Genomic DNA, 25,965 nt, shown 5'->3' on the forward strand with positions numbered 1-25,965 from the left:
CAACATTACTATTTATCGTGATGAAGTTGTCTTGTTTTTGTCTGTCTTCCCCGATTAGACTGTGAGCCCGTCAAAGGTCAGGGATGGTCTCTCTGTGTGGCCGAATTGTCCATTCCAAGCGCTTAGTCCTGTGCTCTGCACATTTGTATATAATTTTATTACCCGATTTATTTTGTTAATGCGATGTACATCCCCCTGATTCTATTTATTGCTAATGTTTTTGTCTGTTACCTCCGATTAGACTGTAAGCCTGTCAACGGGCAGGGATTGTCTCTATCTGTTGCCGAATTGTCCATTCCCAGCGATTAGTCCAGTGCTCTGCACATAGTAAGCGCTCAATAAATACTACTGAATGAATAGTAAGCGCTCAATAAATACTATTGAATGAATGAATAGTAAGCACTCAGTAAATACTACTGAATGAATGAATGAATAGTAAGCACTCAATAAAAACTATTGAATGAATGAATAGTAAGCACTCAGTAAATACTATCGAATGAATGAATGAATAGTAAGTGCTCAATAAATACTATGGAATGAATGAGTGAATAGTAAGCAATCAATAAATACTATTGAAGGAATGAATAGTAATCGCTCAATAAATACTATTGAAGGAATGACTAGTAAGCGCTTAATAAATACAATTGAAGGAATGACTAGTAAGTGCTCAATAAATACTATTGAAGGAATTAATAGTAAGCACTCAATAAAAACTATTGAATGAATGAATGGGAAGCGCTCAATAAATACAATTGAATGAATGAATAGTAAGTGCTCAATAAATACTATCGAATGAATGAATGAATAGTAAGCGATCAATAAGTACAATTGAAGGAATGAATAGTAATCGCTCAATAAATACTATTGAATGAATGACTTGTAAGCACTCAATAAATACTATTAAATGAATGAATAGTAACCGCTCAATAAATACTATTGAGGGAATGAATGACTTGTGAGCGCTCAATAAATACTATTGAATGAATGAATGACTCGTAAGCGCTCTATAAATACAATTGAATGAATGACTTGTAAGCACTCAATAAATACTATTAAATGAATAGTAACCGCTCAAAAAATACTATTGAGGGAATGAATGACTTGTGAGCGCTCAATCAAAAAAATTGAATAGTAAGCGCTCAATAAATACTACTGAATGAATGAATGGCTTGTAAGCGCTCAAGAAATACAATTGAATGAATGACTAGTAAGCGCTCAATCAATACTATCGAATGAATGAATGACTTGTGAGCGCTCAATCAAAACAATTGAATAGTAAGCGCTCAATAAATACTACTGAATGAATGAATGGCTTGTAAGCGCTCACTAAATGCAATTGAATGAATGACTAGTAAGCGCTCAATAAATACTATCGAAGGAATGACTGGAAAGCGCTCAATAAACACTACTGAAGGAACGCCTAGTAAGCGTTCAATAACTGGAATTGAATGAATGAAGGCAGGAAGGAAGGAAGGAAGGAAGGAGACAAGATGGAGGGCGGGGAAGGGCGGGGTTGGAGCGGCCCCGGCCCCTCCCTCCCCGGGTCCCGCCCCCCGCGGGCCGCGCCCGCTCCCGATTGGCCGAGAGGCGCGTCGATCTGTGCAGCGGGATTGCATCATCCGCGGCCCGGCGGCTCCCCATTGGTGGAGGCGGCGGCGGCGGGTCAATGGAGGGGGGAGGGGGGCCGGCCGGGAGGAGGGAGGGGGGGAGGGGAGAGCCAGAGCGCCCGACAGCGAGCGGCCGCCGCTTGGTTTCGCAATCGCCCCTCGCTCGCCCCAAACCCTTCAAATCAAAGCGTCGGGCGGCGCCGGGGCCCTCGGCCGGTCCGGAGCTCCCTCCCGCCCTCCAAGGCCTGCAGGTGAGAGGCTCCGGGGCGGCGACGGCGGCGGCGGGGGCGGGCGGGAGGCGGGGAGGGAGGGCCGGGGAGGCCGCGGCGGGGCCGGCCGCCGGGCTGGGCGCGCTCCCCGCCGCTCCCGTGCGGGCCCGGGCCGAGGCGGCGGCCGCAGCCCCCGGCTGACCCTCGGCGGGTGGCGGGGAGCCGGGGGTGGGGGGGGAGGGGAGAGGCGGCGGCGGCGCCTCCGTGTGCGGCGTCTGATGCAACCTGCGGGCAACATCTCCCTCCCCTCCCCCATCCTCCGGGGCCCCCCTCCCTTTTGTGTGGCGATGACGTCGCCGCCGCCCCGCCCCCTCCCGGCGGAGCCGATGACGTCACCGCCGCCCCGCCCCTTCCCGTGTGTGGCGATGACGTCACCGCCGCCCCGCGTGCTGCCCCGCGTGTGGCGATGACGTCGCCGCCGCCCCGCGCGCTCCCCGTTTCGTTGACGTCACCGCCGGCCCCCCGCGCTTCCCCGTGTCGATGACGTCACCGCCGGCCCGCGCGCTCCCCCTCCGTGTGGGTCGATGACGTCAGCCGCGACCAGCTCCGCCCCTCCATTTCATTCATCCATTCAATAGTATTTATTGAGCACTTACTGTGTGCAGAGCACTGGACTAAGCGCTTGGAATGGACAATTAGGCAACAGATAGAGACCGTCCCTGCCTCTTGACGGGCTCACAGTCGAATGGGAGGAGACAGATGGACAAAAACAAGACAACTTCATCCCGATAAATAGAATCAAGAGGCAACATAATCACGATAAATAGAATCAAGAAATATGTAATATGGGCAGGGAATGCTCCCCATGTTCTAGTGTGCTCCCCCAAGCGCTTAGCGCAGTGCTTCGCACAGCCTGGCTCAGTGGAAAGAGCACGGGCTTTGGAGTCAGTGGTCATGGGTTCGAATCCCAGCTCTGCCACTTGTCAGCTGTGTGACTGTGGGCAAGTCACTTAACTTCTCTGTGCCTCAGTTACCTCATCTGTAAAATGGGGATTAAGACTGTGAGCCCCACGTGGGACAACCTGATTCCCCTGTGTCTACCCCAGCGCTTAGAACAGTGCTCTGCACATAGTAAGCGCTTAACAAATACCAACATTATTATTATTATTATTATCCCAAATCAGGCTCACAGTCTTAATCCCCATTTTATAGATGAGGTACCTGAGGCCCAGAGAAGTGAAGTGACTTGCCCAAAGCCACACAGCAAACAAGTGGCAGAGCTGGGATTAGAACCTATGACCTTCTGACTCCCAGGCCTATGGTCTATCCAATACTGCATGCTGCTTAAGTGCTGGCTATGTGCCAGGCACTGTACTGGGATAAGCGCTGGGGTGGATCCAAGCAAGTCAGGCTGGACACAATCCGTGTCCCATGCGGGGCTCACAGACTCAGTCCCCATTTTACAGATGAGGCAATTGAGGCACAGAGAAGTGAAGTGACTTGCCCAAGGCCACACAGCAGACAGGTGGTGGAGCTGGGATTAGAACCCATGACCTCTGATTCCCAGGCCCATGCTCTAAATGCTTACTATATATCAAGTCCTGTTCTGAGTGCTGGGTTAGATGCAAGAACATCAGGTTGGACACAGTCTTTGTCCCACATGGGGCTCACAGCCTTAATCCCCATTTTACAGATGAGGTAACTGAGGCCCAGACAAGTTAAGTGACTTGTCCAGGGTCACACAGTGGACAAATGGAAGAACGGGGATTAGACTCCATGTCCTTCTGACACCCAGGCCCGTGCTCCTATCCACTTCTCACTAAGGCAACTTTTTCTGGCCTTCTCTTCCTCCCTGTGGCTTCCTTTCCCTCCAGTTGCCCATTGACTGTGTTTCCAGCCTACTCCCGTTCTGCCCTCCCCATATCTCGAGCCCCTGGCCTCAGTGTCCCTTAGGGACAGAGCTTTAAACTCTGCAGCTTCCCCCTGTGTGCATTTTGCTTCAGTGTCCGTCTCCCCAGCTAGGGTTGATTTATATTAATGTCCTTCTCCCCCTCTAGACTGTCAGCTTGTTGTGGGCAGGAAATATATTTGTTTACTATTGTACTGAACTTTCCCAAGTGCATAGTATGGTGCTGTGCACAAAGTAAATGCTCGATAAATACGATTGACTGTAAACTCTTTGATGGCAGGGATTGTGTCTCCCTAACTCCATTCTGTTTTGCCGAGTGCTTAGACGATCAATCAATCGTATTTGAGCACTGAACTAAGCACTTGGGACAGTACAATATAACAGAGTTGGTAGTCAGTCTAGAAGGGGAGCTTATCATAAGCGATTCACTCCATAACCCACTGTGTTATCACTTTCAACTTTGCCAGGCAGAATTCATCCTTTCCCTGACTTTTACCTCCCACCCTCTCCTACTGTAGTACTCACTGTTACACGACGCTTCAACCACTGTAACCTCCTTACCTTATATACCCAAAATCCAGCCTTCCCCTTCTTTGGCAGGGAAACCAAATCTGTTAAATTGTATTCTCCTCTGCACATTGTAAGTGCTGAATAAATAGCACGGATTGATTAGAGTTCCCTCTCTTTATTCATCTTCTACTTTTCCTACCTCCCCTGACCTCTCTCTGAGAGAAGACTTTCAATCCCCATTGCTGATGTTAACCCCTATTCTCTGTTAACTCTTCTCCTAGTGATGAACTCCTCTCATCTTCTCTCCGCTGAAGATCTTACTTTGTATCCCAGCTTCCTCCCACCCTCTCCAGTGAAATGCCAAATTCTGCTGAGGCTCAGCAATAAAGGGGTGTGGGGTTGGAACAGAAAACTAAATGTTCTTTCCAGAAAGGCAATATTTTGTTTGCGAAATCTGTAACTGACAATCCAGATTTGTATTAGCCCCTTGGGTGCAAGAACCGTCTCCAAAATATTAGGAAGACGGACAGTATCACAGTTTATTGCCAATAGGAAATGTATTTACTGCCCATGTTTCTGCACAGATTTCTGTGCAAACAATAGCAGGAGTTTATTTAGGGGTGGGGGGGAGGAATGGAAAAAAAACCAAGGGCTTTAAAAATCTTGAGGTCATTTCAGATACGCAACAAAGTGGTACTGAGCTCATATTTTGCTTTTCTTTATGGTAATTATAATTTTAATTTCAGTTTACAAATGGTACATGAGAGTTTTTCAGTTTGGATTATCATGTAACAACCAGACAAACTCATCGGAAAAGAGGTGGGTGATAAAAGGAAAATGAGCATCACAGATGTAATTCGGAGTGACTGTAATTACAAAAATGATGAGCGGAAGGGATTTTAAAGATGAGGAAAAAGATTTTGACGTGGTTTTAGTTTTTTTCTGCTAAAGTTATCCTAATTTTGCACTAATACGGAAGAGAACACAAAATGTTCTTTGCTTAAGAGGTCATCATCACTGAAACTGAAGCACCTTCAGAAAGTGTTTAGCTAAGCGTGTCTAGGTTTGCAGCAAATCCTGTTTGAGTACCAAATTCCTATACTTCAATTCTGTTGATTAGAAAGTGAATTTTTAAAAGTCTTGTAGCTTTCATCAGCTAGTGCTTCTTAAAGGCAATGTTAGCTCAGGTAGGTTATCTCCTACCATTCTAGAATGACATTTTCTTACAGTAAAACAGTGCCACAGTAGCTAAATGAATCACTGTTTGAAAACTCAGCTTTTTTTGAAATGAATGGATCCACATTACAGACTTGAGGCACTTGCAAAGTTTTGTCGAAATTCTTGCTGTATATGGATAGGTTCAATTATGGATTAAACCTTTGTCCAAAAATATTTCCCAGAAGCTTCATTATATGAAGGATTCCTTTTATCTCATGATCTCATAGCCCTTTACAGATGCCATTTAACTTCCCTCACCCTGGAGAGGTGATATTACCGAGTAGGTAAACAGAGGTCACACAATGAGTCAGTGGCAAAAGCATAAATAGGGCTAGGAATGCTGACTCTTAGGCTGTTAGCCTTCTCCTGTCAAGTGAAACGTACTTAAGTTCTGTCAACATATGTCCTATAAACTGTTTGTTTTAGTCACTAGGAAATTTGAATTCTTATTAATGGAAGGTGGAGGATCTCTGGGGACCCAGGATTTTCATAGCCAGTCAGTATTTCTTTAGTGCCAGGGTTGTGTTCCTGAAGAACCTCAAACTACAGAGAACTCTCCCACTTTAATGCTGCATGTCTGCTCAAAAAATGGTTTCTTCTGACCCTGCATCACAGTGCATCAATCCCTTTTGGGTGAACTTTCCCTGAATCCTTAATAGTATTCTGTCTAAACTGTGCAGTAAAAACATGTGCTGTGGAAGAACTTCTCATATCCCACTTTGACTACTGCATCAGCCTCCTTCCTGACCTCCTCGCCACCTGTCTCTCCCCACTCCAATCTATACTTCACACTGCTGTTCGGATCTCTCTTTTTTTTTTAAAGTTCAGTTCACGGCTTCTCACTCCTCATCAAACAGAAACTCCTTTCCGTCGGCTTTAAAGCTACAGCACCTTGCTTCCTCCAATATTTGCCTCACAGATTTCCTACTACAACCCAACCACACTTTGCTTCTCTAACGCCACCCTCCTCACTTTACCTCAATCTCTACCTCGCCCCCAACCCCCTGCCCACATCCTTCCTTTGCCCTGTAACTCCCTGCACTGTCATATATGATAACCCCCCCCCAACACATTCAAAGCCTTAAGAAAATCACATCTCCAAGAAGCCTTCCCTGACTAAGCCCTCATTTCCCTTACTCCCTCTCCCTGCTGCGACATCCATGCACTTTGATCTGTACCTTTTAAGCTCTTGATATTCACCCTACCCCTCGGTCCCTATATACATATCTGTACTTTATTTTAATGTCTGCCTCCCTTTTATGGTCAGGGATCATATTTACCAACTCTTGTATTGTACTCTCCCAAACACATAGTGTAGTTCTTTGCACAGATTAAACAATAAATACAGTTGATTGGTTGAACTGGATTACCTACCTGCAAACTACATCATAAGAGTCAGTAGGGCATCACAAAGAGAAATACTGTAATAGCTGTCTGGCCTGGCAGAACTAATAAGCTTTAGGGCAATTAGATGTCTACTCTTCTGAAACACTCCAAAGAACTTGAGTTATTAGGTGGACGGGACTCTAAGGATATAAATGAATGTGTAGAAAATCGTACCAGAGAGCAACAGAGACAAAACAGGAATAGTGTTTTTTCAATGAGAAACCAGCTACTGAAGGAAACCAAGGGTGGTTGGTATTTTAATGGTTTTCTTATGTCAGGGCCAAAAAGACTTTTAAAGAGGTGGCTAATGAATGTATTTCAATAATGTATTAGTAAAAGTGGTACTAATTGAGCGCCCACTGGGTGCAGTGTACTTTAAGCGTCGGGCGGGCGTACTATAGGAAACAACCGGAATGCGTTCTCTGAAAATGTGGTTGATTTGTGAATGGGGGTAATGTGGGGTATGCTTTCCTTTAGGTTTACATACAGTTAGGATCTGTTACCAAACCAGCCCTGATGTGATGGCTGAACCCTACACTGTAGCTCCTTCCCCTGCCCACTGTCTCACCACACCCCAGATTTTCCCTTCAGTCTCCCGCTGTATATTCTAGAACTTTTTGTTTGTTTGTTTGCATTTTATTTGTAGCAATGGCAGTTGCTGCAGACATGGCCACAGCCTCCCTTTCCCTTCCCAACTTGGAGTCCCGCCTACCTGCCACAGGCAAAGCCGTGGGAATGGAAACAGGATGGACCGGGGAGCAACGCGGGGAGTGGGTTGGCATCCTTGGCTTGGGAGGGAATTGTGCCACCCCTTTGTATCGGACCCTAGTCCATCCTTGCCCCATTCTTCTAGCTATGACTGTGGCAAGGAAGAAGGAGCCACCAGCTTGGAAGGAGAGGGGTGACACCCTAGTGCTGGTGGCCAGGCTCTCAGGCTGCAGTAACAGCTGCTGCCATGATTTAAAGTTTAAACCAAGGAAAACGTACTGGAATGTGGTGGGGTACTGGGGAAGCCAGAAGGGGTGAATTTGGAATTCAGGTGGTGGGAGGGACCACAGGAGCCACTGGAAACAGGATGGGGAGAAGAGGTGGTGAGGGAATTGATTTATCTGCAGTGACTGGATATAACATTGTGGCATCTCAAATACACGGGGGGGGGGGGGGGTGTAAATCAGCTGATTGTGCAGGCTGAAGCCTCAGGGTGCACATGTTGTGGGATGGTCGTTATCTGGGGTACACCACCTGAACTGGGTGAAGATGCTTTTAGAGGGTTTTGATTGTGTTTAAGGTGCTCAATTCATGCTGTCTCTCCTTTTTGTTTCTGGGTGTCCATAAACCTTCATTAGAGGAGAGTGAGAGAAAGGAGGAATAAAATATTTTGGGGGTGGCTAAATTTTTCTAGTTTTTTCAAATGAAATCCTCAACAACATAGCTTTATTTTCACTCAAACCCATGGGACTTGAATCACCTTGTTTCTGAATAAAACGTTCTGGGCTTCAGCATGATCCTGACTGTGGGGCAGAAATTGATTTTGAGAGTTGTGATGCGATCAGAGCTTAGAGATTATTGGAAAGCCGTGCAATTTTAAGTTCCATTTTTAGTATTTGCTGCATGTCTCACACTTAATAAATTTGCATGAGGTGGACCTGAGTGTCAGCTTTCTGTCAGCAAGCAGAGCTCTGAAGCTGTGTTTGTTCATATGCAAATTTAACAGTCCTTCCTATGTTACTCATTCAGACTGGAACTCACTGCACACTTTTTGATTTTCTTTTGATTCAGTTAACACACCACAAGCCCAGTTTTTTTTATGAAAACTGATTCTGTAAATTCAGGTTTTTATTCTATACTCTGTGAGATTTTAAAATGCTAGTAATTTGTCTGTGAATGAATGAGAGTGACTTTCTTGCTGGTTCTGGAATGCACAAATGAAGCAGTGGAGGCCAATCTCCAATGTGATTCATTTTACTGAAGTTATTAGTGATGTTCCATTTTACAACCATTTCTAAACTAGAGCTCTCTGAGAAGAGGTGTCAGGTAAACTTTATATCGTATTTAGGGTTACCCTTGCTATACCTTGAGGGGTTTTTGGGTTTTTTCCAGAAAAAAAGGTTAGGCCTGATATGAGATTTTCTTCATCTCCAGGATGAAGGAAAATTAAATATTTTATTTTCCTTGGTGCAATTTACACATATAATTTATCTTTTTTATGGTATTTGTTAAGCACTTACTATGTGCCAGGCACCGTACTAGGTGCTGGGGTAGATTCAAACTAATCAAGTTGGACACAGTCCATGTCCCACATGTCGCTTCACGGTCTTAATCCCCATTTTACAGATGAGGTAACTGAAGCACAGAGACTTGCATAAGGTTACAGAACAGGCAAGCGGTGGAGCTGGGATTAGAACCCAGGGCCTCCTGAGTCCCAGGGCATGAGTGAGGGCATGAGTGTGTTTGGGAGATGTTAGCCTATTGAGGGGAGTGAGGTGTATTTTTGCGAGGGTTTAGGCCTGCTTGGTGCTTGCCCGGGTCTGTATGTGGGCATTTTGTGGTTTCCATGTTGGCAGGTGTTCATATGAATGCAATCTGAACACACACTGGGTGTTTTTGCTAGTGTTCTTTTAGTTAAAGGCCATTTTGTCTTCAGGTGTCACCTTGCTTGGTGAAATCTTCCTGTTGGAGTGTGTGAAGTTCATTATCGTGTCTGCATTGTGGGGATACTTTCTGAAATGATTATCATGGGTTTACACCACTGCTTAGCACGGTAAGAGCAAATAGATACCTGTTCCCCTTAGGTTTTGTTTTTTTTAATTTTAACTAGAGCATGCTGGACTCAACCAACTTTGTGTCTTCAGGCCAGAACTATTTTAGATGACCATGAGGAGGTTTTTTTATTCCAGCACCTTTTCAGGCTAGGTTGACCCTGGAGAATGCAGGAGCAGAGACCTACAAGTGATGTTTAGGTTGGGCCCTATCAACAATCATCCCAGGGCATTCAGTAGTTGCGGTGACAGCTGGGATGGAGCAGATTTTCAGAGGCTGGGAAATATGAGTGGGGCTCCTCAGAGGGGAGTTCTTGCTTGAAGCCTCTAGACTTGACACCCCCGCCCCCCCCAGGCTAAACATCTCATGGATGTGTGTTGTCATTTTGTCAGGGAATTGGAGAAAAAAAAATTGTACTTGCACTTCTAAGAAATCTGTCTTTAGTCAAAGTATTTATAAATCTAAATGTAGTGAAATTCCAAATGGATTTCACTGTGCCAGTCATGTTGTCATCTTCATCTGTTTTCATTATTACTGGTTTGAATGCCCATTGAGACCACTTTGAAGAACTTTATAGTATTGAGGGCATTTGGTCCTGGCAGTTACTAGCTAGGACCCCCAAGACTAACAGACAAGAATAAGAATTCCTTTTTTGGTTGGTTGCTAGGCTAGAAGATTACTGGGGAAAAATCGTGATTCTGTGCTTCTTACCCTTTGATCAGAGAATATTATACAAGAAAGTAAGACTTCATCTGGGCCTAAATCAAACAGTGGCATTTCTTTGAGTAATTACTATGTGCAGAACACTATCCTAAGCACTTGGGAAAGTACAGTACAGTAGAGTTGTAGATATGAGCCCTGTTCACAAGGAGCTTATTGTCTAGACAATGGGCAGATTTGGGCCAATGGCTATAAGTTGTCCCAGAACTGAGTGCTAGCATACAGTATATGGAAGTTCAGGGTGGAGGAAAGTTGAATTTTTGGTAGCATCACGGAAGACTTGATTGGAGCAGTGTGGGAATAATAATAATAATAATAATGATGGCATTTGTTAAGCACTTATTATGTGCAAAGCACTGTTCTAAGTGCTGGGGAGGATGCAAGGTGATCAGGTTGTCCCATGTGGGGCTCACAGTTTTACTGCCCATTTTACAGATGAGGTAACTGAGGCACAGAGAAGTTAAGTGACTTGCCCAAAGTCACACACTGACAAGCAGCAGAGCCGGGATTTGAACCCATGACCTCTGACTCCCCAGCCCGTGTTCTTTCCACTGAGCCACGCTGCTTCTCTAGGAAGGTATGAAATTAGTCAAAGAGTAGTCAAAAAGCTAGAGGTGGGTGAAAAAGTGATTAGAGAGGACAGGGCAGGAGATGGAGAGACTTGTAATTCTGCATGAAGAATTTTATATGTGATATGACTTCACTCCACTCCTTAAAGCCTCGCTCAGGGTGGAAGTGATGTTTAAAACTTTTCTTTTCCTCCCCCACCCCTTGGACAGTGGAATTTTGGATTGATTTGATCAGACTATCAAATAAGTGCTTGGTGCTTTGCTAGACTGTAAACTCCATGAGGGTAGGAAGTGCTTAATACAATGCTCTGCACACAGTCCATGCACAGTGAACACTTTTGCTAGACTCTGCAAAATTAATTTAAGGCAAGAATTATGGCTGTGCCCTCTTGGAGCTGATAGTCTAAAACTAGGTGACAGAACCAGACAGATCCTTACGGATGAGATTTTTAAGAGGAGAACATTTGTTTTAATTTGTTAAAAATGATGGCTGCTTTTTTCTTTTTATTTTGGGAGAGCTTTGTTGGGGGCACAGGGAAGCCTGCTTCAGTTCCCTAGAGTTCTGCTGTCATTGCCTTTGGTGATTTCTCCAGGGTGGGCCCAGGCCAGCCTTAGTTATCCTGCAACTGGAGAGAAACTCCTAGACTGTTCTGTGAGAAGTGTTTGGAGAGGGGCTGTGGAGGAGGAACAGGGCATTGTCATCCTTTCTTGATTGCCCTTGGTAGGGAAGGGCACCCCACCCCGATAGATGGGATGGTTTTCTCACTTCCTGTAGCAAGGATGGGTGGAATGGGAATGAGAACCTAGACCCAGGACACTTGCTTAGGTCGGCTATGTCCTCACCCCCACAACCTTTGAGTCCTGAACTGGGAACTCTGGGGTCCATTCATTCATTCAGTCGTATTTATTGCGCACTTACTGTGTGCAGAACACTGTACTAAGTGCTTGGGAGAGTACAATGTAACAATAAACAGACACAGAGCTTACAGTCTAGAGGGGGAGACAGACATTAAATAAATTATAGAGATGTACATAAGTGCTGTATCTCCCTCAATACCTGGCTCCAGGGGATCTTTTCTGCTGACTAGCAATTTCCAGATGTGCTGACCTATAGCGCATATTATACTGAGACTGAGCAAAACTAGGATACTTTGAGGAAAGAGCTTTTTAATTTTCAGTCTTCATATTTAACTGTTACAGCTTGATCCTTTTAGGTGCCTAATCATTTATCAGGAACTACTTGGCCTTTTAAGTCTTAACTCTAAGCAGGATTTCCTGGGCAACTGTTTGACTAAACAGTCTTTGAAATAAATGCAGCTGTGTGTTTGTTCTGTATGTGAATTACATCTTGGTATTTTCATAGGCACTTTTTGAAGAAAAATAATTTATAGACTGTAAGCTCCTTGTGGTCAGGAAACCTGCCTACCAATTGTCATGTCCTAATCCCTCAAGAGCTCAGTTACAGTGTTCTGCACACATTAAGTACTCAATAAATACCATTGACTAATTGCTCCATTTAAACAAACTTTAAAAAGTTTTAGACATTCTTGAGTTAACTGATTGCAGAAAACTTCAGTACATTAGTGGCTTAGTTATCCCAGTGGAGCCATTTATTTAGCTGTCTGAAAGAGAAGGCTTTGAACAGGGAGAAAAGCTTTGGCCTAAAATCCTTACTGTAATTTAAACTTAAGGGTTTGAAATGTGTTTAGCTACAATTACTGTCCTATAGAGTTGTGGTTTTGTGCACTAAGGGCAGGCTATGCCTAATAGTTCTTCAACACTCTACTTCAGTTATCACAACTTGGTTTAATTTTGTCAGAGAAAAGAGAGTGTTAGATGGATCCTTTCATTTGTCACTACCTATTGCTTAATTTTGTGTTCATCTACTGGGCCAAAGTTAGGTTGCATGATTGCGAGATGACAAATTTAGGCTTACATCAATTTTGAAATGAAGTTTCAACTTGCAGTTATGATGACTGCTCACTAATACTCATCAAACAGTGGTATTTATTGAGTGCTTAATGTCCGCAGAGCACTATACTTAGAGCTTGGGAGAGTACAAGTACAACATAAGAGTCAGTAGATACGTTCTCTGCCCACAAGGAGTTTACAGTCTAGACCAAGAGCCAAACATTAAAATAGTCTTTTAAAAGTTCTGTGGTGTTTGGTTTGTAATGGGGCAACATTGGATGTTGTAGCTTGTTTTGGAACTACCTTTTTCAAAACACCCAAATTGAGGGGAATACTAGGTCAATTTGTAACATTCTGAAAAGAGGAAAGGAGGGCATTCGCAGTAAAGAAATGGGTTTTCTGAGACTGCGTAAGCAATAGTATTAAAAGGCAACAGGGAAAACTCAAGTTCAATATTAAGAAAAAACTCTATAATCCATGCAATAAACTGCCAAGGCGGGTTGTGAAATGGCCATTACTGGAGTTATTCAGTATTGGGCTAGACATCCATCAAGGATGGTTGGGGAAGAATGCAATTTAGCCAGCCACAGTGCTGGAGGTAGGAAAGATGACCTACTAGCTGATCTTTCCAAATTAAACCAATTGAGACTTCTGAAATATCTCAACAGTTGGCAGCTTGCTTCTCTGTAGATGCCTTCCAGCATCATAATCCGTTCCTGTTGGAAAAGGCCATCAGTAGTGCATGCTAATGTATTTGAGAGTAAATTCTCAATTGGAACTTCTTTTAATGTTTAATGCAATTTATTTTTCTACTAGGTTCATCTGAAGACTTCCTGGCAGTTCTCTTTGGAAACTGTTGGTCACAGTTTTTTTTTCTCTTCCCCCTTTTCTCCAACCATTTCTAACACTGCTAAATTGTTCAAGAAGATTTTGCCCAAATGAGCAAGACATCACAACAGAACAATACTACAGGAACAAATGGAATAAGTGTTATTCACACCCAGGCACATACCAGTGGTTTGCAGCAGGTTCCTCAGCTGGTGCCAGCCAGTCCCGGGGGTGGGGGCAAGGCCGTGCCCCCCAGCAAACAGAGCAAGAAAAGTTCGTACATGGATAGGAACAGTGACGAGTACCGCCAGCGCAGAGAGCGGAACAACATGGCAGTGAAAAAGAGTCGTTTAAAAAGCAAACAGAAAGCACAAGATACTCTTCAGCGGGTCAACCAGCTTAAAGAAGAAAATGAACGTTTGGAAGCAAAAATTAAGCTGCTGACCAAGGAGCTTAGTGTACTCAAAGATTTGTTCCTTGAGCACGCACACAATCTTGCAGACAACGTACAGCCCATTGGCACTGAAAGCACCACAACAAACCCTGATAATACAGGACAGTAGATCTCAGTCTCCCTCTAGACTTCACAACCTCATGGATTGAACACTTACGGTGTAACCTCCTGCAACTCTTGCATCTGAAAAGTCGACCTATTCTAACTTTAGCGATCTCTGTGGGTATTTTCTAGGTTCAACACTGAAGATTTGATTTTTAGCTAACCATGATAAATAACAATGTTATTTGAGTATTTTGTTTAAGTGGAATTTTGGGGGGGGGGGGGTGGGGAGTGGGAAAGGGGTGCTCCAAGAGAGGATAACAAATATCTTAAAGCTTAATGTGTGTTGTCAGTAACTTTTGATTGATATCCCTCCCCCCCCAGAAATGCACATTTATCTTCTGTCTTGTATAGCGCAATAAGAATACAATGGGGAACTGGCAGGGGGGGAGGGACCAGGGAGTTCTTAGATTTCTTGGATGAGAATATTTGGATAGAAAAATGAATCAGTCAAGTAACCTTTAAAATTCTATTTATGCACTCTGTGGTTTTCTACACTGGGTATTTAAAAACCTTAGGGCCAAGGAGCAAGAGAAGTTTGCAATTTTGTAGGATTTAAGAATACTGTATGTAGAATAAATCCTGTCTAATACAATTTGTTAGTAGATGAGGTGCCTCTCAGTAGCGTAAGCCAGGGATGATTACTGAAGCTTTGTAGTAACTGTCAGATTAAGGAAATAACAAAGTATTGAAATTACAACTCAAATTGGTTTATGAAAATTGCAAATGGAGACCAGCAATTCCAGAGTGCAAGTTGGTTAGTTTTATCTTGATTAGCCCAGACTTCAATGGAACTGTTTAGACTTATCTATTTCATAAAGGCTTGAGGCAGTGTGACAGCATCATTTTTTTTCTTGTTTTTTTTTTTTTTGAAATCCCCAAACTACAACTGAAAAAATTTTTGTGCTGTAGAACAACTTGCACATCAGATTTGTGTCTTCCAGGTGCTAGTATCAGAGAGTCTCTAATGTAGGACTTTTAGCTAAATCATTGAAAAGTCAGACCCAGACCATCTTAGCAATTGAGGTGATTTTTATAACCTGCTCTACAACAAACTCAACAGCCAGTTGATTAGGATTTAGTCGATCCAGCAGTTCTTTCCTGCTGAGGAAAAAATAACTTCAGAATAGTTGAATAATTGAGGCTCAACATCAACTGTGAAAGAATATTTTGTTCTGGATCATGACAAAACAATATTTGCAAAATCAGTGGCAATTCCCTACCCTCTCTTAAAATTCGGTTAGGATGTTTTGGGGATTTTGTTTGGTTTTCTAAATAAAACAGGAAATGTATGATGTGAAACCTTTTTAATTTATTTTCATTTAAATATTTCATTTATAATATTTGTGTTGCATTTTTCTTGTCTTGTTTGTGAACTTATCTTTCCAGGTTCTTTGCAGCATTTGTTTCCATTAACTGTGTGTGTGGCTTATGTGTGTGTGTGTTTGTGTGTAAGGTGAATCCATTTAGAAACAGTATAGACGAGCATATTTCAGATGCTGCAGAAAGGAGGAAAAAAAAGGTATGACACTACTTCCTGAAATTAAAAATGAACTGGTGCTGTCATTCCCTAGCCTCTCAGGAATGGTTAATGGTAGTAATCTGAACCATCCATATTAACCCTTTTGATTTTTTAGCCCCAGTTTTTCAAGCTTCTCATTTTTCAATCTGTATTTCAGTTTTGTTTTTTTTTTTTACATTTAGAAGATTCTGAGCCACATCTGTCATACTTGACTATCCCAAGTTAAATTGGGATGGTTTTCTGCTAATAGTGGATATGCCTGAGCTGGCTCCTTTTAGCCTCATTGCTTCGTTTCAACTGTAATGTAATCATGAAAATGCAGAGACGTAGGATCAACTAGTCTGTTACCTGTTGCCTGTTTTTTTTTTTAATGATATTTGTTAAAGTGCTTACTATGTACCAGGCACTGTACTAAGCGGGTTGGACACAGCCCATGTCCCATATGGGACTCACAGTTTTAATCCCCATTTTACGAATGAGGTAACTGAGGCACAGAGGAAATGAAATGACTGGCCCAAGGTCACACAGCAGTTATGTGGCGAAGTTGGGATTAGAACCCAGGTCCTTCTGATTCCCAGTCTCATACTTTTATCTGCTAGACTACGCTGAATGGAATTCATTCCACACAGCAGACCCTCTGGTGTGAGGGTGGGCAAATATTTTGGCCAGAAGGCCACTTTATGGACTTGTGGGGGCTGCCTTATGGACTTATGGGATATGAGGACAGCCACCCACTCACAAAGCCCTCCTAGCTGTTTGAGGAAGAGGTGAGAGCAGGGTGAGGGTGGGGTGTCTTGACTGCAGAAGTGCAATTAATGCACCCCCCACCCCCCCCGCCCCCTGCCATCATTCTTCAAACCCGGAGTAGCAGTGTTTGGGATTTACTGCTTGGATCCACAGCAAGCCTAGAGGCCAGTGGGAATGGTCACGAGTAGATGCTATTTTTATGTTCGATACTGTGGCATCCCGTAAGCAGCTTGGAGAAGTGGGAGGGGGGTAGGTATTTTGCCAATCCCTTGCTCTGGAAGCTTTGGAGGGTAAGCTTCCCTTTCTGGACCAAAAATATGATGCCCATGCAATTATGATGTCATGTGGATGTGTTTGCAAGTATATCTTTGGGCATGGGTATGTTTGGGAACTCTTGAGGACTATGGCAGCCTCTGAAGGTATGATGTCATTAGAAAACTTGAAAGTAAATTAGGCGCTGGGGTAGATGGGATACTGTTCAGTGACTGTGGGCTTATCCCATTGTCTGGGGGTTCTGGGGTTAGAGAGGTGAGCGGTCTCTAATGAAGGTGGAAAGGTGGGGCTGAAGCGTTTTCAGGTACCGGATCTCGGTGGAGGGAGTATTTGACTCCTTCCTGTAAAAAGCAGAGTCAGAAATCAGTAGTATATTTTATACAGGGCTTGAAGTTTACCACACCAACCTGAAGTGTGTGCAGTTAGTGAGAGTGTGGGTTTGGAGATGACTGTGTGGTAGTCTACAAAAATTCATCACACCTTGAGACGTGGATTGGTATTGTGAAAAGGAAACCCCAGCTGGAGTTACTCCCTTCCTCCTGCTTCCTCCTCCCCATCCCACCGTGTTTTCTGAGAAACACATCAGCCCTGACACCACACGTGACACCTAATATTTCTTAGTGCTCCTCGGAGACTTGTAATTAACCTGAAAATGATTTGGGAGGAAGAATGATCAACTGTGTTCTAAAAGTAACAAAGGCAAAACCCACTTTTAAGTATTCCAGCATTAAAGCTGGATTCAAGCAAATTAATTGTATCAAGCAGTTTGTCAACAGAAGCCACTGGTTAACAAACAACTTTATGTTGAGGGTTGGGGTGAAGGTTTTAGAAGAATAAAATATGAAAGTAATCATGGAAAACCAAGTGTGGAGGGGTGGGATAGAGGGGGGAGTTGGGGGAGGGAGTGGAGAATGAAGATGTCAAGTGCCTGACCGTATACAGTTTATAATCATATAATTGAAGCAATTTACATATGATCCTCTCTACGGAGGGAAACAAGTCCAGACTCCATTGACTCCTGGTGGTCTCACTGTGGTTCTGTTTCCCGATGAATTTATCACTGCCTCTAAGGACACCTCATTGGGATTGGTGCTTCCTCACTCCGAACGGCTTCAGACTCTTAACTCTCCTCATCACCTGCTTGAATAGGGCCTCTAGTCTGTGCCCTATACATTGGCAGGAGAGATAAAGAGCTCAGGCCCTTTGGACCTTCTTGTGAATCACAAGGGGCTAATAAACTAGAACCAAATCTTAGAAGATCAACTGTTAGAAACTTAATTGCTTTTAAACTGACATAAAATGAAAATGGAAATATGTCAGCACCTTTTGGTGTCTTCTATTTGCTGTTTGGCAGAGGAACAGCAATATTCAGCTTAACCCAAATAGTGCTCTGGATATTCTGAAATGCCTTATGAATCACTGGGTGCTGGGAGGGAATGTTCTTGGCCCTAAACTGACAAAAGCCAGGAAGGAGAAAGTTCAGGTTATCCATGTTCACTGTCAGCCTCAGTTAAAGTACCAACATCTCCTTTCTGTCCCTGGCTCTTTTCAGTTTAGCGAATCTCTTTCTAAACAGTTTTCTTTCTTATAACAAATTTGAAATAAAATATTTGAAACAATGGTTCTATTGATTTGATTTTCCTAGTGGAGGAAAGAGAGAGAGTGTGTGTGTGTGTGAGAGAGAGAGAGTTTTTGCTGGACCAGATGCAAAGTTTTATTGTGGACATGTGTTTGAGTCTGTGCTTCAAATTGTAAATCAGTAACATTCAGAATTCTACAGTTTAGGAAGGTTGCCTGAGTCTGACCTCCTATCATTCTCAAATCAGGGACATCAGGCATATGTACCACTGAAATATTTTTAAAAGTTTTATCCAGTACAGTCTTTCAGATGGTTATTTATTCATTAAGAAGGTACTATAGGTGGGCTAGGAAGAGCAACACTATATATTGTACTTGGTCTTGGGGCAGTCTTGCTGGTTAGTTCAGTAGTGCAGTTTTGGGTAATCCCATTGTGCTTTTGCAAGATACTCAATTGCATCAACCTGCCAAAGGTGCACACCAGCAACCCTTTTCCAATTCATTTCCAAGTTGAGCACTGAGGGTTCTTGGAGAGCCTGGGTCTGGTTTGTTTTTAATGTAGAAATTCAAGGAAGTGTTTAAGATCCATCTTCTTTCCCCTTTTTAGTGGATGAAACCTTCATCTCTGGCACCCCATCTAGATTATAGAGCGGTGAGTTTGTTGAAATTACTGTTGTGATGTTCGCTTATAACCAACTAATGGAGTTTAATTTTTCAGGTAAACATTTTTTCATCCAAAAATGGCAAAAGAAACCCCAGTTATTTTGTGGCCTATATGAGAAAGCTGTAGAGGAGTAATTCTTGGTGCGGTGTATCCCATTTTATTTTTATAAAAATGGCAAACAGAGGTCCAGTAGCTTGTTTTCAGGAATTTTATATGGGTGTTGTTTCTCCATTGCCCGATACATTAAATAAACAGATCTTTCACCTGCTGCTCTTTCTCTGCCTGTGTGTGTACCAGAGTAGTTTACATCTTTAGATAAATATGTGTTAATTGCTGCACCAAATGCCTAATACTTGGATTTATGCAGTGTCTCCAAATTTCTAGGTATAGTACAACAACCTTTCACCATTCCTTAAACACTGGGATCTGTCAAGAGAGCCAAACTGGGTAAGAGGATAAGAATACAAGTGAGGGAATACGAGAGATGGTCTCAGTAGTTAGCTGGGGACTGGTAAGCTAGCAGTGGGCATCTTTCTGGCCCTCTGAGCCTGTAGCTAGCAGTCTGTAGCTGCCTCGCTACCGCTGGAGAGGCTGGGAGTTATCTGACTTCCTGGATCTGAAAGAGTAGACCCTCCCTTTCGGCTGCTGACAACCCTATCTATTTCAGGAGAGGCATTTCCCACCCTCCTGTGTCTGACAGCCTGACTCCCACCCTGGCCCCTAACGGCCAGTTGGTTAGTGCAGTCCATTGCTAATTCCAAGGAGAGAGGCTGGTTCAAGGTGGCATTCCCATTCCCATCACTTTACGTGTCGATGGTCTAGAACTATGGTGGGGGGTCATAGCCCTTCCCTGGGCTGGGGTCACAACATCAGACTGAACTGAGGGTCACCACAGCTGTGATCTTTAAGTGGGAAATCAGGATGAGCCACTTACTAGATCAATTGCACTTATGAGTGCTTACTGTGTGCAGAATACTATATTAAGCACTTGGGAGAGTACAAGATAGAGTTAATAGACACTTTCCCTGCCCATTGTGAGCTTACAGTCTAGATGAGCTTAAGCTTCTTGGTGCCTCAGTTTCCTCATCTGTAAAGTGGGGATGAGATATCTGTTCTCCCTTTTCTCATGCAAATTACAAAGGGGATTACCTTTTATCCTTCCAGTGTTAGACCCAAAATGCTCAATAAATGCCATCATTTTTACCTGCTCACATACTGTGCCAGCAAAAAAGCCCATGGGACAGTGATTTGTGAGGCTGTTGTGATGTCTGCTAGGGAACAGGCTCAGTCATTTCCCTCCTAACCTGCACCTTAGTAGGCACTGGGCCCTGCAGGGCCAGGGCAGCTAGAACCAACACAATCCCCAATGTGGCTGCTGCTCTCAGAAGTGTTGACTTTAACTGCAAACCTGGAGGAGAGCAGAAAGCCCATTGCTTAGACTTGGTCTTTAAGTCCCTCTTCAAGAGACCTAGGATGATTTCTGAGAAAAATGGCAAAATGCATTCCAAACTTAGAAACTTCGACCTAAATACGAGCCTTGTTTTCCAAATGTGACTATGGGTAAAGAGGAAAAAGTGTAAAAGCTCCCATTTCCTCACTCAATGAAAAATGTTATGCTTCAAGTTTTTCTTTTAAATTGACTGACTTTTAGAAAATACAGTATTCTACTTCACCTTGCTGAGCTATGAAATATTCAGTATCCATCTCTTTGCATTGCATTTGAAGGGTGTATTGATTGTATTCCTTCCCTCCCACCACCTCCTTATGATTGAATGGGGCTTCATTGATCCAGGTAAGAGATTTTTACCACCCAATCACAGTATTTGAGTACTTATTTTGTGCAAGAGCACTGTACAAAATGCTTGGACAAGTACAATACCAGAGAGTCGGTAGCTACAAATTCTGCCCACAAGGAGCTTATACCACTTGGGATATAGTCATAATAAAAAAAATTGTGGTATTTGATAAGCCCTTACTATGTGCCAAACCCTGTACTAAGCACTGGGGTTGATACAAGATCATCAGGTTCCACATGGGCTCACAGTAAGTAGGAGGGAAAACAGATATTGAACCCTCATTTCAGAGATGAAACTGTGGCACAGGGAAGTGGGATTAGTGACATTAGAACCTGAGACCTCTGACTTCCAGGCCTGTGATCTTTAATAATAATAATAATGTTGGTATTTTTTAAGCGCTATGTGCCGAGCACTGTTCTAAGCGCTGGGGTAGACATGGCAATCCGGTTGTCCCACGTGGGGCTCACAGTCTTAATCCCCATTTTACAGAGGAGGTAACTGAGGCACCGAGAAGTTAAGTGACTTGCCCAAAGTCACACAGCTGACAATGGCTGAGCCGGCATTCGAACCCATGACCTCTGACTCCAAAGCCCGTGCTCTTTCCACTGAGCCACGCTGCTTCTCATTAGACCATGCTGCTTCTCTAATTAGATTGGAAGTTCACTGTGGGTAGGGAACGTGTCTAACTCCCGGCTCTGCCACCTGTCAGCTGTGTAACCGTGGACAAGTCACTTCTCTGTGCCTCAGTTACCTCATCTGTAAAATGGGGATTAACTGTGAGCCTCACGTGGGACAACCTGATTACCCTGTGTCTACCTCAGCGTTTAGAACAGTGCTCTGCACATAGTAAGCACTTAACAAATACCAACATTATTATTATTATTATTAACTGATAATAGGGCACTCTCCCACATGCTTATTACAGTGTTTTGCCCACAGTAATGCTCAATAAATGACTGTTTGGGAAAGTACAATTAGCGGTGGTAAACAGAGGTTACCCTACCCATAATGAGCTTACAGTTTGGGAAGGGGGGTGTAAAATAAGTAAATTATTTGATGAATTAATAGTAAATTACTACTATGAGAAAGATGAAAGTTTGAAAGCAGAATCACCTTTGCAAGGAAAATTGGCATCAAGGAATGAATTTGGAAACTGCTCAGCTTTCAAGGCCCAGATGGATGCCCAAGTGATTACTTGATTTCTCTTTTGAGGGATCAGATCCAGCCAGATGATCCTCCTCAGAACATCAGAGCAGGTTTGCGGGGGATTGGGACTGGAACTGCCCTGATGCAGTGCGAGGAACAGCTTACAAGGGAGAGCTCTTCCTGAATGGGACACTGGGTTTTGGGAGAGAAAATAGCGGTCAAGAGAGAGGCTGGGCCCGAGAAAGGTCCACTCTTATTTTTTATGGTATTTGTTAAGCGCTTACTATGTACCAGGCACTATTGTAAGCACTGGGGTAGATACAAGCTAATCACGTTGGACGCAGTCCATGTCCCACATGAGACTCATAGTCTTAATCCCCATTTTACAGATAAGGTAACTGAGGCAAAGAGAAGTGCCTTGCCCAAGGTCACACAGCATACAAGTGGTGGAGCTGGGACTAGATCCCAGGTCCTCTGACTCCCAGGCCTGTACTTTATCCACTAGGCCGTGCTACCTCTCAGTCTCTCCACTAGGACAGCCAACATTTCTCTCTTGCAGGGTAAAAATGTTTTTTAGAAAACAAATTTCCTCTCTTTTGGCCCTTCCATGCCAAGGTGCTAGGTGATGCTAGTAACCAGTAAAGCCCTCTAAATGATTTTTTTTTTTTTGGAAACATCCTGAATCTTAGTAGAAAAAAACACAAAATCCCTAGGGCATTTGCAGACTCCCTCAAAACCAAAGGTCACTGCCCTCCTGGAATTTCAAAGTGAAACAAGATTTACATCCAAATCAAATTAAGTAAACAGAAGGCCAAGGGGTCTCTCCTCCTTGCCATCTTTCCATGTCAGTGGGGTTCGTAGTTGGATGATCCAATGCCACTGAAAGTAATGAATTATGGGGGAAGATAAATCAATCGTATTGAGTGCTTACTGTGTGCAGAGCACTCTACTATGCACTTGGGAGAGTACAGTACAACAGAGTCAAACACATTTCCTGCCCACGAGCTCAGTCTAGAGGGGGAGGCAGACATTAATATAAATTACATATATGTACATAAGTGCTGTGTGGCTGAGGGAGGGGTGAATAAAGGGAGCAAATCATAGTGGGGCAAAAGGCAGTGGGAAAAAAATGAGGGCTTAGGGAAGACCTCTTGGAGGAGATGTGCCTTCAATAAGGCTTTGAAGATGGGGAGAGTCACTGTCAGATATTAAGAGGGAGGACATTCTAGGCCAGAGACAGGATGTAGGTGAGAGGTTGGTGGTGAGAGTGATGAAATCGAGGTACAGTGAGTAGGTTGGCATTAGAGGAGTGAAGCATCCAGACTGGGTTGTAGTAGGAAAGCAGTGAAGTGGGGTAAGAGGGTGCAAGGTGATTGAGTGCCGTAAAGCCGAGGGTAAGGAGTTTCTGTTTGATGCAGAGGTGGACGGGCAACCAGTGGAGGTTTTTGGGGACGGGGGAAACGACTGAACGTTTCCGTAGAAAAATAATCCGGTCACAGAATGAGGTATGGGCTGGAGTGGGGAGAGACAGGAGGCGGGGTGGTCAGCAAGGAGGCTGATAGAATAATCAAGGCGGAATAGGATAAGTGCTTGGATTAACGTGGTAGCAGTTTGGAAAGGATAGATTTTGGCAGTGTTGTGAAGGTTGGACTGACAGGATTTAATGATCGACTGAATATGTGGGTTGAATGAGAGAGATGAGTTAAGGATAACACCAAAGAAGAGTACATATCCGAGCACAGTGAACTCTGTCTTCTACCAACCTGTTCTGTAATAGGAGGGAACAATGGTCATTCAAATCCTGAACACACTCTTAGCCCTACCATGACTATAGTCTTTCTTGGTGATGTTCATCCCCAAGTGGTTTCTTAAAATCCCTTGCGATGGGCCAAAGCAAGTGACCAGTTGAGAGAGGCAGTTGTCGCGGCAACATCTCAGCTCACAGAGATGTTCAAAGTGCAATCATCGACTTACACTTTGCCCCTTGCAGGCTGACGGGCTCGTCAGTTGCTCCTCCCACCATCAGGGCTGAGGGTTTGGAAAGCCAGAGGCCTGTCCTCAAGCGATAAAGTGGCTTGGGGCCAGAGCTCCAGCTGTGGGGAGATTTACCACTCCCCTACCCCCACCCCCTTAAGCTCACAGAGACCCCCAGGCTCTCAGCGTTCTGCCCCCCAGGGACACAACGCAGTTCAGCCTACAGTTCTCAGAATCCCAGTTTGTCTTACTGAAGCTATATACTGATTACCTGCTTGCCAAATGGGTCAAGGAGTGGGGTTGTCATCTTGAGAAGGCAGTCGTCCCAGCTGAAAATCTGAGCGGTGTCAGACCTGCTCTGCATTATAACAAGAGACTGGTCTAGTTACAATTTTGGTTCTTGGCTACCTGCGGCAAACATCTTTAGCCAAAATGACATTTCGAATATAGCAGCATTTTCTAACCACTTCAATGACCGTGCATTGGTATCAATATTGATTTTACGGAGGATAATACCTTATTCTTTCCAAGCACGTTTTGCATTACTTACCATTTTTTCCTACCAACATCTCGGAGAAACCGGCATCATTTTTTCCCATCTTACAGATGAAGAAACTGCAACAGTCCAGAAATGCTAAATTACTTGTCTGCAGTCACACGGCCAGTCAGGGGTTAGAATTAGAACCTCGGCCGCCGTGCTTGTTCCACTAAGTCATACTGCTGCCAGATCCACCTCAGTGGTTTGACAAGGACTCCCACAGAGGCGAGGATGTTGCCCACAGGGAAGCGTTGAAAAAGAGTTGTTAGACAAACAACGAGAAGGAAAGAGGAAAAAATTCACCCGAAAAATATAAAGACAATTTTTAATGCAAATTTAATTTGAGTTCTGAAATGGGGACAAAAGCAAAAGATTGACAATGGCACTGATTCTTGGGGGGCAAAGGAGGCTGCTTTCTATGGGGGTTACTTGGTCTTTAAATCAGTGTTAAATCACCCTCGTCCCAGCTCCACCCGATTTAGGGAAAGCAACTATGACACTGAATTCAGAGGGGTGGAGGGGGCCTCGGCAGGTACCCGGCAATAGAAACCTGGCATTAGCACCGGGCAGTAGAAAATACTGCAGTGTTGATTTCAAAAGGCAAAAATCTGGGGTAACGGGTAACAGTGCCAGTCCAGCGCTGGGCACCCGTCTCCCATCTACCTTCTAGCTGATTCTGCTGGCTGCAAGAGGCTGCTGAGGGCCACAGCACCAGGGAAAGGGGGAGAAGGAGCAGCTGCACTGGCAAAGGGGACTGTGGACTTGTGACTTCTGAGCCGCATTAAGCAGCGAAGGACTTGGAGGTCACCTTGGCATCAGCCATGAACGCTTCGATTTCTTCCACGGTGCGGGGTACACATGTGAGCAGCTCCATGCCCGTGGCAGTGACAGCGATGTCCTCCTCGATGCGCACCTGGGACCCGGACAGACAGACACTAGTTAGCGGTGTCGGCCACTGGAACTGGGTTGGGAGCGGGCAGGCAGGGGAGAGGGGGTCTTTCACTTGATTGCAAAACCTGCTCCACTTGAACTGCCTGAAGGGAGGCCTGGGCCAGAATGTGTAAAAGCCCCCTGGCCATTCTACCCATAAGCTTGGGCCGCCTGGCTTGGTGGTCCCCTCTGTGGGCCTGAGGTCTCAGCTCCCAGTAAAGCCATGAGGTCCTGGCCTGTGGGAGGGAGAAGGGAGGGTGGGGCTGCTGGGTATCACCATCCAAAGGGAAGGCAAGTGGGCGGTCTCCAGAGCTCCTAGAATGGACATTTCTGGTTGGTCAACCCCCGAACTCCCTTTCCTAGCAGGGATCTCTGGAGAGTGGGCCTAGTCACCCTTCCCCCTGCTCCAGAAAACGCTGTTGGATTAAGTAACATCACAAGCAGGAAGTTTGATTTTTTTCTTTTTTCTTTTCCCCCTTCTTTTGCCTGCACATCAGTGGTGTGCCAATCTTCCTGCATAACCACAGCCTGCCTCACTCACCAGGGCCCTGCTAGCAGCTGCACTAAGAACCGCTTTAGCAGGAGAATCCTGGGGAGCCCCACCCAGGATCACT

General features: G+C 44.3%; 2 protein-coding genes across 3 annotated transcripts in view; one reads left to right on the top strand and one right to left on the bottom strand.

Annotated features, from left to right (window-relative positions):
- The first annotated feature begins 1,707 nt into the window (after nt 1-1,707).
- CEBPG (CCAAT enhancer binding protein gamma) lies at nt 1,708-15,485 on the top strand. 2 transcript variants are annotated; one of them, XM_029075892.1, is made up of 2 exons: nt 1,708-1,858; nt 13,616-15,485. In XM_029075892.1, the coding sequence occupies exon 2, from the start codon at nt 13,738-13,740 to the stop codon at nt 14,188-14,190; it is 453 nt and encodes a 150-aa protein (XP_028931725.1). In that variant the 5' UTR covers nt 1,708-1,858; nt 13,616-13,737; the 3' UTR covers nt 14,191-15,485. The 2 variants fall into 2 exon arrangements, with proteins under 2 accessions (XP_028931725.1, XP_007669692.1); XM_007671502.4 differs by lacking the exon at nt 1,708-1,858 and adding an exon at nt 9,464-9,600.
- Nucleotides 15,486-24,732: 9,247 nt separating this feature from the next.
- PEPD (peptidase D) overlaps nt 24,733-25,965 on the bottom strand; it is a 283,243-nt gene continuing 282,010 nt past the window's right edge. Inside the window, exon 15 of the mRNA XM_001509616.6 lies at nt 24,733-25,334. Within this exon, the coding sequence (XP_001509666.2) occupies nt 25,203-25,334 (132 nt within the window). The 3' untranslated portion in view covers nt 24,733-25,202. The remainder of the gene's footprint in view (nt 25,335-25,965) is intronic.

This window comes from Ornithorhynchus anatinus, chromosome 11 (genome assembly GCF_004115215.2).
Source record: "Ornithorhynchus anatinus isolate Pmale09 chromosome 11, mOrnAna1.pri.v4, whole genome shotgun sequence".
Lineage (NCBI taxonomy): Eukaryota > Metazoa > Chordata > Mammalia > Monotremata > Ornithorhynchidae > Ornithorhynchus > Ornithorhynchus anatinus.

Coding starts and splice junctions, on each gene's coding strand:
- CEBPG (XM_029075892.1), top strand. CDS start 13,738: ATGAGCAAGACATCACAACAGAACAATACTACAGGAACAAATGGAATA.